Genomic DNA, 20714 nt, shown 5'->3' with positions numbered 1-20714 from the left:
AAAAACATAAGAATTCTGGAAGAACATCAAAGGTTATTGATGACAGTCAGTATTAAAATTGCAGATATCCTTTCCTTTTGGTTTTGCAGTTCAAATTACTATCCTGTTCTTAATCGAATCGAATTATTAATAAAGCTGATTTCAGAAAGTAAGCGATATATTTACTTAATTCTAGGAAGAATCTATAAACGATTTAAATTTATATTTAAAATGCTATAAATAAGAAGAAAAATGGCAATTTTTAGAAATTAGGTTATATTGTTAGAAGGTTAGTGACTCCATTTTTTTTTACAAATTTTAGGGTGTCTGACAGAAAATGATGGAGATGCACAAAAAAAAAAAAAAAAAAAAAAAAAAAAACCGAGAACAGTATAAAGCTGCTGAAATAGTGGCATGAATTATATATACATATCACACTAAAACTTAGAGCTTAAAATTGGCTGAAAATGCCATTAAGATCAAATTAAATAAAAATTTTAGAGATCATTGGTCTAAAATCTTACTAAATATACCGAATTGAAATCTAAAATCTTTTATTAAATATACTGGGTTAAATAAACACTAACGATGTTCTTATTCGGTTTTAATAACATATTTTCTTATGTGTCACAGTCGCTAAACGTTACATCATATTAAAACTGAAACTCCATCATAGAACAGATATAATTGTGTAGAGGTAACGGACTACTGATTCAAACAAAGAATATCATTCAAATAAGCCATAACTAAATTCAAAATTTGGCAGACGAAAAATAAGAAATCCGAACTGCGATTGCTATTCCGCCAACTATAGCAACCCTTCCTTTTCATCGTAAACGCAATCGAACCTTAAAAACGATCCCAGGGAACAATGAACGAACGCCTCCGGCAACGGAACTTGAGTGGAAATTCCTCTCCTCCGGCTCACCTATTCTTGCTTCTCCAGCACAGTTTACCACCTTCCCATTGTATTCTGCACTGGCCTCACTCATTCAGAACGAAGTTCGCCCAAACAGATACTCGAATTCATTTGGTTCCCCGAGTAGTTTCAGAATTAAAACGATTTAAAAAACTAAATTACGAAATTTTTTTATTAATTTATTTCTTTTCAAATGAAAGTGAAATTAATTATTCAAACATTAAATTCAAAGCTAATGAACGAATAAACCACTTTCGTTACTTTTAACGTTTTTTTAATAAAACAAAAACAAAAAAAATCAATTCTGAAGAGAGGATAATAGAATTGTTCATTAGAGATGCGCAGGTTTAGTTGTTATGATATAAATAAAAGAAAATAAAAGTTTTATCAAAACGTTCCAGTTCAACTTGAACTAAAGAAAAACTATTAGAGACAAATGATTTTATAAATCAAGAGCAATCATATTTGTATAACAATTATAATATATGAAATTAAGAAAGGTTGTTGTCCACGCTAAATATCATTTTATTTTATACTGCTCTAATACATTTTTCGGGATTTCATACAAATATTCTGAAAACATAATTCCTAAACATGATTTGTATTTAAAATTATCACATTAAATAAAAATATTTTTTGAATTAATTTTTTATTATCTTTTTATCTATTTATTTTGCCTTTTAAAAATGCCTATAAGGATGTATTTTAAAGAGGCTTCAATCTTGTCACACATTTTCTTTAAGTTAACTTACACATAATACACAAGTTAACCATAATGACTTTATTCCGTTTATTATTTTAAACTTTAAACTGTTAATTTTATCTCATATTGCTGCTATTACTAGATTCTCCAATCAGCAGCATTGTTGTAAAGCACAATTAACTGAGACCATAAAAAAAAGAAAAAATTCATTGATAAAGATAAAGTATAAAAGTTTTTGTTGGTCAAAGTAACCTTACAGCACCTAGATTTCACCCGAAATTGAGTTCGATTTTAGTTGCAGAACAATGTGACTAAGTTCCTTTCCTAAAAAATTAGCGCACAGTTGCGTTTAATTTGGAGGAAAATTGGAAAAACTTACAAAACCTATCAAAGCCGCAACAAACAAAACATTGCTAAAGCGCACATTCATCAACCAGTTTTTGAATAATGCAAGTTAAGAGTATGATCTGATGACATAATCCAAAAAATTCCAATTGTCAATTTAACCGACTACATCATCGGTAAGGCTCCGGTTTAAAAATACGATACGGACAGCAAAATCTTTTTTTCATTTTAAAAGTAGCCCAAATAAGATACAACGAAATAAAATAATAACTAAAATGAGACTGCTGGATCAATGGGGAATAATTTAATTCATAATCGGATAATTTTATAAACCAAATCGATAATTTTATAAACAATTTATTTTTAAATTTCACTGAATTTGAAAATTTCATAGCATTTAAAAATCCAAATTAATGCAGACGTAGAAATTATTTTTCTCTTTATTGTAAGCCTTTTCTTAAAAAATTATTATTAGTCCAGCAGAAGTACGATGATATTACAATGCCACCAAATTCAAATACAGCGGAACGGCAATTGTCAAAAGGAATGAGATCCTGTAATAAAACACTGAATAATACTTTTAAACAAAATATTTCATTTTTAGAGAAATATATTGCAATCTATGGTAGTTTCATTTCTTTATAAAGAAGATAAGAACTTACCCTGAAAAAATACAGCAGCGAGCAAGTGTAGTGCATCAAAGTACACTCGAAGAAAGAAATTTCCCATACAAAAAAGATCTATAGCTAAAATTACTGCACTTTTAACTAATAAGGTTTTCATAAACATTATCTCTTCGAGTGCTAAATTTTAAAAAATTGTAAAAATTTCATGAAAAATGTGCAAGCATTTCATGCATAAACCAGTTATTTTATACCTATCCGTATGGTCATAAATGCTTTAAAAAAGAGGAAAAAATTACCCAATGCTAACACAGTTAACTACATTTTAGATCACGATTCTTCTTCTAATCGTAAAGATGACCCAGCAAACCATTTCATTTGCAGCTTTACTATGGGTAAACTATAATATTATGCAAATGGTGTAATAAGATTAATACTCGTGACGAAGCTCTCAAGACCCGTATCAATCCCGCGAAATCGACGAAATTTTATTATTGGATGAATAAGAGGGAAGAGATATATTCATATTCTGCCTAGATTCAGTAAAGAATGAAGAAAAGGCATAACCCCCAAAAATCAAAACGTAACACACACGTGTGTAAAATATCGATGCGGAAGCCATGTTGCATCGATATTTTATGATGCTGATTTCAGGGGAAATCAAGGTTTTTGAAACTATAGCAAAGGCAGATTACATATGTCTGCTTACCAGCGATTTTTTTTTCTACAGTTTTTATGCGTTTCTCCTGTCTTTGTATTGATTCAGCTTATTCCGCTAAGCTGTTAATATCATATCGTTGGACGGAAGATAGATACTAAGTTCGCTGTTTGAGTGACACAACAGTTCTTCCTGCTTTTAAAGTTTTATGCTTCGTCTATTGTGGCAAGAGGTTCTGATCTGGTAGTATCTAATATTATATAATATATTTGGTATTGTAGAAAAAAAAATGAACTTCAAATCCAGCTATTATTTATTTTAAAAATATAATCTAAATAATTTATCAATTATTGTTTATCAACAATTATTCCCTAATGGTTATCTTATAAATTGTCCGCATTTGTATTATCTTTTTGAAATTTACTGAACAATGGATGTCGTGTTTCAAAATTTCAAATGCTTGATGTATTTCGGAATTCATTGGAAATTTTCTTCAACATTCGTTTCCTGTTAAAACCATCAATTGCTCACAAATTAATAATTATAATTTATTTTTAAAAAAATCTCTAAATTTTACAAAGAAGCTATGAAATTTTCAATTGTACCACAATGTTGCTTTGACTAATTTTGGGCAAATTTTTATATCTGCAAAAAATTTCAATTTTTTTCTTTGACCAGAATAGTAGTATTTAGATGGAGAGCCTGGGCGATTAGCCTATAATTTCCGCTGCCTAATAATGCTGTTGAAAGATAACAGTGCAAACATAGTATAACATAATAATGTAGTGCATAGAAGTTTAAGAGTTTTAAATTTTGTCTTTCAATAAATTTTCTGTCAATAACTCAAATCAATTATTTTTTAACCATTTTCCTTTTTGTAACTCAATCGAAGGCAATAACGGTTTATGTCTGTACAGTAAGACTTCAAGCCAGCATAGTTATAGGTTTAAATCAATCCAGACTTCTCTAGTCCAGGCAATAAGATAAATTCTTTCTCATAAGAAAAATGACTCTCAAACGTTTACAAACTTGGTCAAACGTTACTCAAACTTGGTACAAATAATTCTACGTACGGATATCATTAACGCTGGTCGAAAATGGATTGGTGAATTATCTTTTCTAAAACTGATTACATTAAGGATGTAGAACTGACATACACTAAGCGAACATTTTCATGTACATCTGAATACGTAGATTCGGGATCAGAGAGTTCTGATAAAAAAAAGCGAAAGATAATATTAACCGGGATTACATTAAGCAGCGTCTGCTGTATAGCAATTATTTTGCCTTTTATCCTATCTCTTACACTGTTTGTAAACATGATTGCGTTGAAAACAGATAAAATTTATTCACAAAACTGAATTGTAGATTAATTTGAATTTAAAAATTAAAAGTAAATTAACTGAACTTTCACATTTTTTTTTACCGGCGTCAGTAGAAATTATTAATTAAAAAATAGTCGAGGACATTCTGCATATATATACTTTCCGTGATTTAGCCACATATTTATTGTTTTTAATCCTTACATTATCTTATTCTCACCCATAAGTACCAAAAAAAAAAAGAAAGAAAGAAAGAAAAACTGTTAAGTATTCTTACCCAAATATAGAAGAAAAAAAATCATATTAAATAATAATATAATTTTAAAAAATCCATCTAAATTTTTCTGATTTCACAAGTTGACCTATAATCAAATAGTCAGCGAACAGCTTATTCTGAATAAAAAGTTTCAAATTGGTATACCAAAATACGCATAAAATAAAAATAAAAAAATCTTGCTATCAAAAAGGTATCATCTAGCCCAGAATGCTTTGTTAAGCTCCACTAGGAAAGCTGATAAATAAAATAAAAAGCTTAGTTAATAGACTCTTATCCTCCTCTTCTCTTTTGATGCTTTTAAGAAAATCGATGTATGAACATAAAAAAACCATGCTATAGCCATAACTCGTTGAATCGATATTCGATTTATATTATATTTTAGGTCAAGATCTGAAACACCTCATCAATCAAATATGATACTGTGAAGTCATAAAACGTCACCTCGCTTAGAACATCAACGTTACGTTGTTGATGTTCAACCTCATCAAGGTCTGTTTATACTTATTTGCATATTATATACTTCATAAGTAATTTACCCCGAAGAATGGGTGTAAATTTTAAGAACGAAACTCTGAAATTAGAAATTCTGAATTAAGAAATACGGAAATTCGCATAAAAACCCGAAAATAAACAAAATACAATTTTCGAACATATTCCCCTCCTCATCGGAACTAGAAAGAACAAGGTCTACTACTGCGTGACAAGGTTGCCATGACAACGGTTTCTCGTAGCAACGAACGAGACGATGAATGGAGTAACTAGTTTAATCTAATCGAGGAGGGAGCGGTTTGAGGCAAACTTGAAGGGCCAGAGCACGAGGCCTTACGGGGCTTTATAAAGAGGCACTGTTTATTGGTGGATATCAATGAAGTCTTCGGTATTCATCGCTTTCGAAGAGAATCGTTTAATCGCATCCTTTGTCCGCAAAATGAGCTTAGCCATTTCATGACGAAGGTTGAATAGAACTTTTTAAGTAGCCAGGAGAAAAAACTTCAATTTTCAGTATCCTTTCGGTAAAGATATTACACACAGTACCTAGCACAGGAAATCAGCGTGGGGACGTGATTTCTAAGGCCATAATACACTAAAAAACACTGAATGAAAGTTAAGGATTTTTTTTATTATCATTACAGCTAATTAACACAGGATTCTGGAAATATAGATAATTAATTATGGGCTGATTTTTGAGAACTAATAATGACAACAAAAACAGTTAAATAAAAGGAAAGGTACGATTTTTTTGAAAAGCACTATTTAATAATGAAAATAAAAAAAGATAGTGGACTTAAATTTAAATTTTAAAATATAACAAAAATAACTAAAAACAAATATAATTTTTTAAAAAAACTTATTTCAGAATCCCACGTTTTATTTTAAATTGAAAAGTTAACTCAAATAAGGGTATTTCATTTTTTTCCATATTATATATATATATGGAAAAAAATGAAATACCATATACATACTTTTTTTGTTTTAATGTGACATCTGCAATATGAAACTACGTTTCTGACTGGTCATAATACATTTTATTAATTATTATTTCATTCATTCATTTCCATTTCTAACAAGAAACACTGGGTTCATATAACTTTTGTAACAGTTGGCCGCATCTGAACATTGCTGAATAAAACCTGACGAATGCTGTAGAAATAAATGTACACGAAAAGTAAAAAAATTTGGAACCTAAAAAGGATCAGAATAATTGCATGGTATATGGACTGAAAGAAAACAAAGGATTGCCAAAAATAAACTTGTACATAAAATTCATGGAAAACAAATTTAATAATGGTTGCACACTTGAGCAACTCTGGCCCATCCGAAGACGCGAAGTAATTTGAAAGTAATAAGTAATAACAGCTAAAATTTACTCACTAAAAAAAAAAAATCTTTGTTTCCAAATTGTTTCTAATTTCAAGCAATTCTGAAATTACCAGGTTCATGTTGGACTTTAAACTACGTATATGAGAAAGTAAAAATTAGAGAAAATATTGTAACCGCCAAAAAAATCGCACCTGAGATTTTGACGAATCTAAATGTTTTAAACCTCCCTAAGTGAATTCGGGAGATCATTCAAAAACGCTTTGACCTAGAAGTATGAAATTTTGTAACGGTCTTTATGCCAAATTTGTGGATTTCTATCTAATTTTGAGCGAAATGCGTTCAGAAGAAGTCTGTCCGGCTATTCGAATATGCACAATAACCGCAAAACGAAAAGAGCTAGACAGATAAAATTCGTCACACAGACAATGTCTATAGTGCAGACACGCGTCAAAGTTTGGGTCAAATACTACAAGGAGGTAGCCATCTGTCGATCTGTTCTTTCAGAAAAATGTAAGCGAGATAACTCAAAAAAAAGAAAGGACTTAAACATATCAAATTTGATATGGAATCTTGCAATCACAAATGCAGTTTCACGTCAAATTTTTCTTTCAATCGATTGGAAAAAACATGTCTAAAGAACAAATTCGATTTTTGAATACCATTAACCGCATGCGAGGGATTAATCACCAAAAAACTCTCCGATGATGGCACGATAGATTCAGTAAAATTGCTAACTTCACGGTTCCAAAGGTTACTATTACAACGCCTAGTGTACACCAATGTCGTGCAAGGTATTCTCTGGGATAACGCCATTATTTGGGAGCATGCGAGAAAGTTTTGGGGAGACAACTCCCCTGATTAAAGATAGGTTTATGATTTCACACTGATTTATAAAAATATGTAACAGAATCTCCAAAATTCGTTTGTTTGTTTTTGCTTTGTTTTTGTTAAAAGTAATAGAATGTTTGCTTTTATACATCCTTTCGTATAATTTTCATAAATGTAAAATAATTTTCAAAATAAAGCATTTTCTATCAGCTTTTTTAAAGTGTAACTTTTATAATCTATTTTACAAAATACCTAGCTTCTAGAATAAATGCAGTACATTTCAAAGTTACTGGAAATGTTTATCTTGATGATTATTATGCATTAAAAAATATTAATATAATAAATACATATATACTTTTGCAAATTAGCATATATTCACTCCCTTCAAAACAGTATGTATATCTAGTTAATAACTTATTTTAATAAAATCTTTTAGCATTACAGAAATGATTTTTAAAAAAATTCAACTCTCATTTATTGCTTTTCAGTACTGGGATTTCCAATTTACTCCCTATCAGAGAAATGCATCTTTATTTTAAATTTACTGAATGAACAGTTACAGTCCATGCATTTTATTATAAATATTGGCATCTTAAATATATATATGAATTGTTTTCATTATATTAAAAAAATAATAACTCGCAGCTAAAATAATGCATTTTGCTATTAACTTTACTATCTCCCCCCTAAAATTAAAAACTATAATCTTGATTTTTTTCATTTCATTTAAAAAATAAGTAGAGAAGTAAACTCTGGTGATAAGCTTAAGATATTTGGAATCACATAAAATTCTAACTCAAATATATAATGCCTTTGTAAAAGCAAAAAGCTGATAGAAATCATTGTCTTTGACCAATTACAGTTTAAATACTAAAATTTTCCTGAGGAAAAAAAAAAAAAAAAGTGCTCACTTTTTCAAAAGACAATTTTGAATTAGTCTCTTAAAAATAAAGAATTAACCAGCAGGGTGATCCATTTATCCCTGTTTATATGACTTAGCTTTGTGGTAATGGGGTGACTGGTTGCAATTTAAAAAAAAAAAAGTATGATCCATTTTCTACAAACCATATCCATACAAGTATTTTTATATTCATAGCAAAAACTAAGCATAATTCCACTAAAATACTATCACAAGCTAGGAAAGAAAGTGCAGTTTACACACTGCATCAATAGGTGGCATGCTTTGTATTCCCCCCCATTCAACTCTGTTTTATTTAATTCTACAATCAGAATTCTTTCTGGTGAAAACAGAAATTTTTATTGATACATTATAATGAATGTTAATACTGCTCTAGCTGAAACAAGCCTCAAAATCTTTTTTTTTTCCAACTCCTAGTCTTACAAATTCCATTTTAACCCTTTCAAAATTAAAAAATCAATTTCATTATACATGTTTTTAATTATTTTGGAGAGATCCAGAAATTATTTTAAGCAATATAAAGTTTAAAAAATTACTTTCAAAGTAAAATATGCAAGACACTTTTTAATGTAAAATTTTCAAAAAAATCAAAATAATTTTAGCTACTATTCAACAGGAAAAAATGTGGATGGAATAATGTTACAGTGGTGTAATCCTCTGTATTTTTATTACTGAATTTATCAAAATATCTTTTATATTATTTTGATACTCGGAAATATAGAAAATATGACTTACATCAGAGTAATTTACTCCATCCAAATAATACAGTTACTAATTTTTTTATCCATGAAGATTAGGAATCAATATTTATAGCACTTACCACCACCATGAGTGCAGAAACCCAGGAGGTTCTCCTAATGTGATATTTTTTTCCCATCGAATCTGAAAAAGCAGAATATAACAAATTAAATATATGACATTATCTTTACAGAAAAATAACAACATTCAAACCAAACTAATAAAATGGACATCTAAATGACAATCATAAATTTTACTTTAATAGTAATAAATTGAAATTTTCTAACCATAATAAGAAATTGAAAGACATTTGAAAAATAAATTAAAATCAATATAAATCTTTACTTTGTCTTTATTTTTTTTTTATAATCATCTATAGCAGATTAAGTTCTTAAGGGGAAGGCAGAAAGTAAACTTTTACAAATTTTTCCATTTGATTGCAAGTCATTTAGTGTGCAAAAATTAATTCTAAACATCTATATATAAAGAATACTAGAAAATGGTAAGCAAAAACCAACTACTCTCAAAACTGAATATTCACATGTCATACAAAAAATAAGTATTATGGTACTGAAATCTTGCTGTTATATATTAAATTCTAAAACTTTTTAACTGCATTAATAAATACATAAGCAATATATATTATTGCATAATTCTAAATTTTAATTTTAATTTATAAGATTCATATACATTGAATTGATCATCACATAAAATCTGGCAATTAATGACATACACAAAAGATCTACAAAATTTCTTCAAATCATTACTGATGGGAAATAGCAAAGACAGAATTCTTACAGATACATATAATTTGCAGCCGATGCATTAAAAATCAGATACATTAATTACAACAAAATAAAATTTAATATGTATAAACTTTAAAGATATTTTAAATGTAATAAAAAGAATTCCCAAAAATAACATTGTTCTTTAAAATAAATATCTAAAAAAAGTATATTTAAGAAAAAAATTTAAAATATTATATCATTTAAGGCAAAACAAAAAAGTCATACTTCAGTTATTTACAAAAAAATAAATAGTTATATTTCAGATTAATACATCGAACACACTTCAATTCATCCTTTTTAAAATTCTATTGCAATTTTTCATTATAATTCGTTTTATTGCATGCTTTTGTAACACTTGTATCTCCTGAATGATTCATCTTAAATTATAATAAAAAAATCAAATAATATGAGAACTAATTAAAAATTTAATTTTCTTATGAACAACAAACATAAAAAGTTTCATTCAAAGATAATAGATGTATATACATTTATTCTTATATCTATAAATTTCATTCCGTTTTTTTTTTTTTTTACTTTGAAAGAATGGGATTTTTTATTATTTGAAGAACACTCTACATAAGTTATATAACAAATATAAATAAAAGATCAAAGTTTTACATATGTGTATATATGTATTAAAAATTTCTATAATATCAAACATTTCAGAAGTTGAACTAACTTATAAGTAGCATAATACCTAAAAAGATTGTTTGCATATATTTTTTACTAATAATTATTTATTAAAGGCTGAACATTAACATAATTCTAAAATAAACTCAGCAATAAAAAGAAATAACAAATAGTTTTTAAAAATTAAAACAAATATATCAAACTGGCATATAAAGGAACTTTGTGGCTTAATCAGAATAACAGAGTTTTAATAATTGCGCGATTGATTTTTTTAATGAAATTTTTACTACAATATCAAAACAGTGGCATTTTTAAATTTAAATTTATATCTAAATGATAAAAAAAATAGTATTGTGTTTGTAAAGAAGTAAAGGCTTGTGTCAGTCTACAGTAAAGTGTAAAATATATGAACATATGCTACACTTTCACTTTAAATTAATTAAAAATACTGAACTGGAATATGAAAAAAAGAAAGACAAGGAGAAACAAAATATAGATGGTAGTATTGAGTAGAATGAAGTACAAAGAATTACACATCTTTATAATTTTCTTTTTAAAAGATTTGTCTAGTCATATTAATATTCTGTTTGAAAGCAACATAAGAGCTAATTTGGAATATACCTCATAATTTTGAAATCAGATGATAAAGACAAAAAAATGCATTCCAAACTTCCATACCAAACCCAATGGGTATATAACAGGCACAAGAAGTTGAATTTAACATATACCAGGTCCATTTAAACGTGAAATTTTCAGTGGGATTAGATTTCGATCCTTGAGTCCTCCCAAAATACAAAACAAAGAATTTACCACTCGGCTACAGCCACCTTGCACCTTAATAAAATTACATTTACTGAACAAAATCCATCTGGGTCAGCATAAACTGGCATAAAACTTCATTGTAAGAACTACACACTTTTTTTTTATACTCCATTAAAATTCTATAAGCAGATTGGTATTAAAAGTTACAGGTCATCAAACCAAAAAAATGTACAAAATTTCAGCAATATAATGATAATTTAAAAATGTTAATTTTTCTAACCTATAAAAATATATATTTTAAACACATGTTTTAATCTTATATAAAACATATATATTTATGTATGCTTTATTAAATTATCTTAAATGATCCAATAATGACTTTAAAAAAACATGAACAACCGTCTTTGCAAACTATAATTTCAATTGATGACATAAAATATGAGAGAAGATTCTTGCATATCTTTAACCATCAGGAAAATTGCTTTACTCAGCATCAGTAAGGTCATATTTGCTAATTCAGAACAATTCTATTATATAATAAAATACATTATTCAATGATAGGCAGCAAATACTAGTTCTATCATACTATATGAATAGCAGTTCATCAAAGAAATTAATGACTTTAACAATGCATGAGCAAGAAAACATTTCCATTTATCCATAACCAAATAATGGTAAATTAAGTATAAAAAAAATGATGACAAACATAAAAACGTTAAGAAAAGTTTAAATTACAATATTTTACTTTGAAGTATCGAAAGTGATGCCACTGATCTATGATAAATTAATGTAATAAGGTTATGAAAAGAGTTGAATTGATTTAGTTTGCAATCTTAATGAAATCAAAACAAGATACTTCACAGTAACAGAATAAGTAATGAATGCATAATTCGATTATAAGTATTATAGTGGAAGTAAAAAAAATTTCATCTTCTATTAATTGAATATAAACTTCTTCAATAAGGGGAGAAAGAAAAAAGAAAGAAAAAAAAGAGTTCCATGAAGAATCGAAGATTCAATAAATGTACTATGTTATCAATCAAAATGGGAAAACTGGGGACAAATAAAAAAAAGGTGTTAAAATCCACGTAAAACATAATCAACTGTATAAGAATTTGAGGCTTTGGCCAGCTTATAATTCTTAGCTTCTGAAAATTTCGAAAGCAAATACCACAGTAATTATCCAATTGCAATATTTATTCATAATCCTACTATTTCAAAGGACTGACAAACTTTAAAAACTAAAGATTACATACAAGTCTATTTTTCCTTATTCAGTTTAATTGCAAAAATATCCCTTCATGGTAGACAAAAAACTCTCTAAATTAGTCAAGCAAGCACATTGAACATTAATTTCAATCCCCTTTTTTTTTTTGGTACAGAATTTTTAGCCAAGAGACATATAATAATCCCTATGAAAACAATCACTAAAATACTTGTGAAATGCAGGGATAGTTATTCTATTGAAATTCATTTCTTTCATTAGTCTAATCAATCCTTTCAATTAAGAGATATGGGGAATTAATAATGCAACCATTAAAGAATAACACTAAGAATCAAATCAAAATAAATCATTCTTTATCAAATACAGAAATAAAAATTAAATTTCCCTTTTATCAAGGCAAGAGATTAAAAAAAAGATAGTTATTAATCAGAGAGCATTTTGTCTCTCCGAATGACATCAAAACATTTTTTTGAGCCAGACCTGAAGTAAAGAAGTTTTGCATTAAAACAGAAAATTGACAAGATAGTTAGCTAATTTTTTTGCCAGAAAAATGACACAAATAAAAAAAAAATCATAGCTCAATTTTAACAGAATGGCAAAAATGTGAATTTTTTCAATAAATGAAGTTCATAATAAAAAGTTTACAGACATAAACAGAACTGTTTTAAAATGCTACAATAAAGAAAAATTTTCAGTTCATAGACCAATATTTTAACATAAGGCATAGGAAATTGTAGATGCAAAAGTTTCTCCACCAAACTGGTGTTGGTTTAAAAACAATATCAAGTTTAAATTGTTATGCATGGAAGCACCTGATGGCAATTGAACAGAAAAAAAATAAAGATATTTTGGCTTTTCTTACAATAAGTACCAATGAACTAATCATGCCTTTTTTTCACCCAATAAAAAAAAAGTTTTTACCAAAAATTGCAGGATTACAGCAGAAACAAATTATATTGTACTTCAAGAAAAAAGATTGAATAAAGTATTTTTCACTGTGGATAAGCTTTAAAATACATTGTGCAAGAAATAAAATTATGGTTTGTTTAATAAATACTTCTTTTGGAAATAAAAACTCTTCAAAACAACCAACAGTACTTATGATCGAGAATAATGGCTTACATTGATGAAATAAGCAAATAATTATTAAATCTAATTTTAAATATGTGCGCAAAAAAGTAAATTACTGCAAGCATGCATAATCCAAAGTAAAGTATTTAAATGCAAGTTAGGTTTTCTAGAAAACAACTGAAAATTATCATATTAACTGCTTTTTCCAGAAGATTCATATCAACTGCTGCTGAAAAATTTTTATCCCACATAACTGAATCTGTGCAAAACTTAAAATATCTGGAAAACCGATTTATTATTATTACTTTCTCAATGAATATGCAATTAAGTACTTAATAATACAGAAGTATGGACAATTCTGATATTTGAGAGTAAAATTCCGTGAAGTTAGAATGCCCAAGAGTTACAAATGTTAACAAACCAAACTTGAAACTGAAAAGAATTCTATACTTATAAATACTTATTAATGAATATGAAATTTTCAGTGGAATGAAATAAGTTTCTTTTAAAATTTGGAATTTTATTAAGTCCAAGACAGAAAAATTTCCTTTATGATTCATGTAATTCAGCAATGCTGTTATTAAGCAACATGAAGAAACTTGTCCAGATACTTTCTTTGCAGTCATTTTGAAATAACTATTCTTCTATGAAAGTTTACATTTATGTATAGGCCTTTACAGGCTTAAATTTTATTTGCTATGGGAGCTGAAAGTAAAAAGGCTATTACTCTTTTCCATCAGACAGATAAAATCAAAAATAAACATTATTACTTTCCACAGTGAATAACTTATGAAAAAGCCCTGAATATTTTTAAAAAAATAGCATGTTATTGCATTTAACAACTAAATTATGAATTATCAATATTTCCTAAACCATATCAATAGATTTTTTTTTAGTTGCATAATTAATTACCTCATATTTTAAATACAAACATCATTAACCAAACAACAAAAAATGAGTCAATTTGATGCATCTTAAGAACAAACATTATATATTAATATTATTATATATTAATATTATTACATATTAATATTATTATATATATTAATAATTATAGATCTTATATATTAATTATAAAAAAGGTAATTTAAAAAAAAATGTTCAATTATATGCTTTCATTTTTCAAAATCAGAAAGAAGTAAAACAGAAATTGACTATGTCTTATCTTTAAATATAGTTAGTAGCTCTAAACATCTATTGGTTAATCCTTTAACCTGAACAGAACTCCAACTTGTAACAAAGAAATTTAACATACAGAAAATAATTGGATTGAAGAAAGAGAAAAAAGAAGGATTGGTTATAATGATACTTAATTTCTAAACTCAGAGATGACAGTAAATTACTTCATCTTATACCAATAATTAAACTATTATTTTATATCAAAAATAGAATATCTCTTAGTTTCAATATTGATAACTTCTTTGTAATCAATTGTTTTAAATATCTGTATTCAAAATGCAGCTAATATTTTGCAAGAAATTTTCAAAACAATGTTAAATGATATTGCATGATATAATACCATAGTTTCATAATAAATCTCAATTTAAACTTATCCGTTTAACAAATACATTTTTTTTTTATTTCTGATGATTAATTACTGTAATAAATACACCTCCAAACTAAAAATTATATTACAAAGGCTAATCTTATTACTAAATTAATGACAAACAACATTACATGTAAAAATTGTTGAGATGATACTCTGCATGCAAATATAATGGTTCAGTAATATCGAACAAATAACTCCACTTCTGTTATTAACAAAAAAAAAAATTAAGGTATATAATTGATATTTCCAGCCCCCAGTTACAAACAAGCATTCCATTTCACATAAGATACCAAGATTTCGAAAAGATGGTTGATTTATGGTTTCATTCTTAGCAATTTATCGTACAGTCATTAATGTCAACAAGTATCAAATTTAATAATTAACATAAACTGAATTTAATTAGATGTTACAATAATTCTTCAATTTTCACATGCATACAGAACAATCCTCCTAAACATCAAAGAAATTTTTTGCCATTATTGTATTCAAGATAAAAATTATGTAAAGAATCTGCTTGTTTTAAAAATATTACCACAATTATATACAAAATAATACCCACAAATTATACAAAAAAATGTGTGTACCAATAACTCATTTTCTTCATATGTGTCATCATATAAAATTCTACTTTAATACTATTTAGATAAAATATATAAGAAATTTTAAGATATGCCTTTATATGAAGTAATTTTTTAAAAAAATATCTACTAGCTATATAATATAAGCATCAACAATATTTCTAGCATTCTAATGAAACATTAAATCAGTTTCACGAAAAGTATGCAAATTCTTTACAACTTTTCAAATCTATTTTAAAACATTGAAAATCATACATTGGAAAGGTTATTCTATTTATAAATTAAATTTTAAACATACTCAAAGACTTTTTTTCAATATGTATCCATACAATGTTTTCCACTTATACAAAGATTTTAGAATATATGCAAACATCAGCAATAAATTTATAAAATTTTGCAATATTACAAAAAAATTATTCCCAATAATTTTTCCAAATAACTTCAATCTGCCAAATATTTGTACTAAATGCAACATGCTTATTATAATATTTTCGGACAATCGAAAGAAATTAATTAATTTTGTCACAATAAACTTAATTGTCTGCTTTAAGTACACAGAACGATAATGTTATTACTTAGCTAGTAATTTTTATTATCTATTTTAAATTAAATTACAATCGATTTATAATAAAAAAAAATTATTTGTAAAATATTAAGTAACATTCAATATGGAAGAAAAATTAACATTTCTAAACATGACAAAATTTTATTGCTAAACTACTGTTTTTAAATATTTGTTTTATAAAATATTAATATTTATCAGCTAGCAGCAAAATTAATAAAGATTTTAAATTATTATAATATATTATTTATATAAATCAAACAGGTGAAATTTAAAAAAATAAATGCACAAGAAATAACTTTAAGAAAGTATTTTAACACATCAGAGAATGTATTATATTTACTTATGCATTTCAAAACGGGGAAAAAAATACAGAAAACTTTAAAATATATTCTTGCATTTTCGAAAATATTCCCTCTCCTCTACCTATGTTAAACTATAGATGGATTTTATGCTAATGAATCAACATATGCTTCAGGAAGTTAAATTTTACACATTTGCAAGGATGCAAAAATTTATCTGCTTAATATTGAACAAAAATAGTTAAGATATACAAAAGCAAGTTTAATTTATACCATTTCATATTAACCATTTATATATTTTTATATACCATTTCATATATACCACTTCATATATACATTTCATTTAATTTATACCATTTCATATTCTTAGTCACTTTAATATGCCTTCCATTCAAATACCTTCTTTACTATTTCAGGGTTCATAATGAGGATTAGTTACTTTAAACTATACACAACTTAAATCTAGACGATATAAACAAATACATGGTCAGAGAGTTTGATCCATATTCCTCCAGTTAAATAAGAAAAAAATTTAAACAAAGCTATAAAACTTTTACTTTATATTTAAATTATTATAACATGTAACTATCATAAGTATGACTGTGAATTTTAATTCTTTACATTTTTATCTTTTTCTTTTTTTGCAATATATATATATATAAATATATATATATATATATATATATATATATATATATATATATATATATATATATATATATATATATCCAAATGGCAGTTAAATACACCATTGTTATTATTTATCATGATGAAAAAATACGTAAGAGCATTAAATATATTTTAAAAAGGAAATTAAATGTGAATTGAAATGAACTAAAAAATATTTCACGAAATATATTTTTGAATCCTTGATAAAATCGGCACCTATTGTTCCAAATGCGAGTTCAAAATGTAACCTTTCATAGGTATGCATAAAATATAATATGCAACTACATTTGAATTTTATCTATAGCAATCTATTTACCTTATATTAATAGTTTTTTATTGATACATGTAATTTCATTTAAATCAAGAAGTTTAGAAACCAATTAATTTTGCAATTCTGTGCATATTAATAACTAGATCTAGCTCCCCTTTGAAAAATATTCAACAAAAGAGGGGGGAAAAAACCCAGTACAGTTGAAGATTATGAATTCTACAAATTCATTCCCTCCAACGTATTTTTTTAAGAGCACATATGCTAAAATACAGGCTTAACTGAACTAGCTTAAGAAAAAAAGCAAAATTTTAAATTATCATTTTAAAATTATCTTGAATTAAAGAAATATCATTTAATTTTAAATAAATAAATATATTTTTACTGACTGTAAATACAGTTTGGTTACTGTAACTGACTTGTGTGTATTTACTGACAGTAAATACACATGAAATGACTTTTGGTTGATGAAATTTAAAATACAATAAATTAATTTCAAGTTTAAGTTGAATATGATATAATCATCCTGCATTCTTAATTTTTTTAAAAAAAATTTTATCCTGTAAAATATATTTCTATTTGTATATGCCATTTCTGACCTGCATAAATAAATGTATTAAAAATTAAATTAACTTAAATTTCTTAGATAAAGGTGTTGACAATCAAGTTTTAAAATAGCTTTTACTAAAAGCTCCATAAAAAATTTAAAATATTAATCTCACAGCAATTGCAAACAAAATTAAAATTTGCAAAAGCATTAAAAATTTTAATTACTCTTGCATACTATTTAGAAAAATACATTAACTAATTCAAAATAATAAGCTTTAAGCAAGCTTTTTAAAACAACAATTTGAGTATTCAATACTTGACAGAACAAGTAAATCTATCGATTGACAAGAGTCATCAAAATTTGTCAGGTTCATTTATAATTAATTTACAAGCATAAACACATACTGGGAAAAAATATAGCTGCTTAGTAACAAAAATGAATTGCGAAATTAAGAAAATAAAATTTGAAGATTTTTGCACAATTAAATTTAATTCTAATATAAATTTAAAGAAATTTCTTTTTGCACACTATTTCATTTCAAATCTCCATAATAAAAACATTTTTTACCCAAAACAATTATACGAGGTTGAAAAAAAAATCATATCATAAGCATAAAAAAAATAGCATGGACTATAATTCCTTTATATTTTATAGTCAATGTGCTATTCTTTCCATTATAATATTCTTTAATGTTTATGCAAAATTTTCAAAACAATTTTTGTTTTTAACATCGTTTACAAAAGCAAATTATAAAATTTTAATAAACTTTATACAAAATAAAATTCCTTATAAATATTATTTAATTTTTTAAAACAACTTCATAACAAAAAAATCTTAAAGAAGCTCATATTGATATGAATTACGAAATTAACGCATTTAAAAATATGAAATGAAAACCTGGAAAAACTAATGGATCAACTCTCTCTCGAAACGGAAGTCGATTCTAGCATTTCGAAAAATAAATAAAATAATTCTTACCTCCGACAGGAATGTCTGTGCAGCTTTCTGTGCTCCAACGTGTAATAAATACTCATAAACATACAAAGCTAACCTAAAACAAAATGAAATATGTATCAGCGAACTTTTTCGGAAAACGTAAACTTGATAACACAACACTCTTCCACCCCTCCCGCACATGATGGAACGGTCCTGGCCATATGCCTCGAAGTGGGACATGCACACTTCCCGCTATAAGAGATATCCAGCCTGCTGACAGCGGAACGTATATACAGTAGATGACTATGTCGACTGCTTCTCAGTTTTAGAAGTTTTCGCAATATGCAAAATGAAGCATGCCATATGAACACTAAACATTATCCATAAACACAAGCGATCATTCACAAATCTCGCACAACGTGGTTAGGAAGTAAAATTTTGTCGGCTCCCGGACTGATTTTTCATGATGCGGGAGGGAGGATAATTCCACATAGATATGAAAGACATTTCTTTTGGATTTTTTTTATTTTTTCAAAACTTACTTTTCTCTAGCTTGGGCATCGGATGGTACCGTGGAGCCTTTTCCTTTCGCATACATCCTGAAAACTTGAAACGTATCGCACCTGTCAAGACATTCAGTACTAGCACACTGAGCTTGTTACCATAGAAACATAAATTGATCTGTCAGTGCCGCGGATGTGATTGGACTCAGCCCTCTCGATACAGCAGTCGCTCTTCTACTCTAGGACAGACTTCTATACGTCACAACTACATATAAAAACCGAGCGTCTACCATTGGGCCAATGCGACAACAGCGCACCCTGGCGTTCACTGCCCCTACTGTATTTTAACTACCTGAAAACTATGGATATAAATATAAAGTTAAAACTAAATTCATTATTAATAATGGACGTCTTATTCGAAACAATAAAATAAAATATTCGAATGAACTTCTGCCTTTTTAAAGGAATACAAATGTAAGTAACAGCAGAGACGGGGGTGAGCAGCAATAAACGGCAAAGCAGACGATTCGAAAGCAGCTCGGTGAACAGCCAGCTGCATCAACAGAAGCAGTTTGGAAGACGAGTTGAGGAGACAGATGAACTGCACGAAACGTTCTGGCAGGAATTTACCACTTTTTTTAACCCTCGTATTGTTTCATTCGTCAGTGCTGCCGGAAAATTTGTATTAATTTCTCATTCATTTTGTCCAAGAATATGTTTCCTAATTGCTTTGAGTATTTTATGAATTATAAGTTACAAGTTTTATTACGAACAAGGAATTTAATTAATTTTGCGACACGCGGCAAAAATAATTTTTAAATCGGGAGATTTTTTACATTTCTAATTACCGTCTTTTGCGAATTTTTGAATATTAAATAATTTAATGGATTAATATATAACACAATGATGCTTCATTGTTCTCTTAAATTTAGTAAAGATATTGCTGCGTTGCATGAACCATTTTTGAAGAAAAATGACCTTATGGTATAAATGCGGTAAGCCAATGATATTGATGCGGAAGCTAAGAAGTTATTTTATAACTCAGAAATTATAATTTCCTTTAATTCAAAATAATTACACGTCAGTAAGCATCGACCTTCCCTTACTCATTTTTCGTGGCTAAACTTCTTTCTACGTCATTAATTGTCAATGGATGTATATAAAGCGAAAAAAATATATGCATTTAATT

The 20714-nt window shown here is 27.2% G+C and overlaps 1 protein-coding gene across 3 annotated transcripts in view; it reads right to left on the bottom strand.

Moving 5' to 3' along the window:
* LOC129976742 (single-stranded DNA-binding protein 3-like) overlaps nt 1-19774 on the bottom strand; it is a 297319-nt gene extending 277545 nt beyond the window's left edge. For all 3 annotated transcript variants that reach the window (XM_056090468.1, XM_056090469.1, XM_056090471.1), the window contains exons 1-3: nt 19565-19774; nt 19065-19137; nt 9215-9276 (exon numbers count right to left, since the gene is read on the bottom strand). In XM_056090468.1, the coding sequence (XP_055946443.1) occupies nt 9215-9276; nt 19065-19137; nt 19565-19620 (191 nt within the window). In that variant the 5' untranslated portion in view covers nt 19621-19774. The remainder of the gene's footprint in view (nt 1-9214; nt 9277-19064; nt 19138-19564) is intronic.
* Between the last annotated feature and the right edge of the window lie 940 nt (nt 19775-20714).

The sequence above is a fragment of the Argiope bruennichi genome, chromosome 7 (assembly GCF_947563725.1).
Source record: "Argiope bruennichi chromosome 7, qqArgBrue1.1, whole genome shotgun sequence".
NCBI classification, from domain to species: domain Eukaryota; kingdom Metazoa; phylum Arthropoda; class Arachnida; order Araneae; family Araneidae; genus Argiope; species Argiope bruennichi.
The sequence above is the reverse complement of the archived record's forward strand: the minus strand, read 5'-3'. Positions and strand labels throughout refer to the sequence as shown.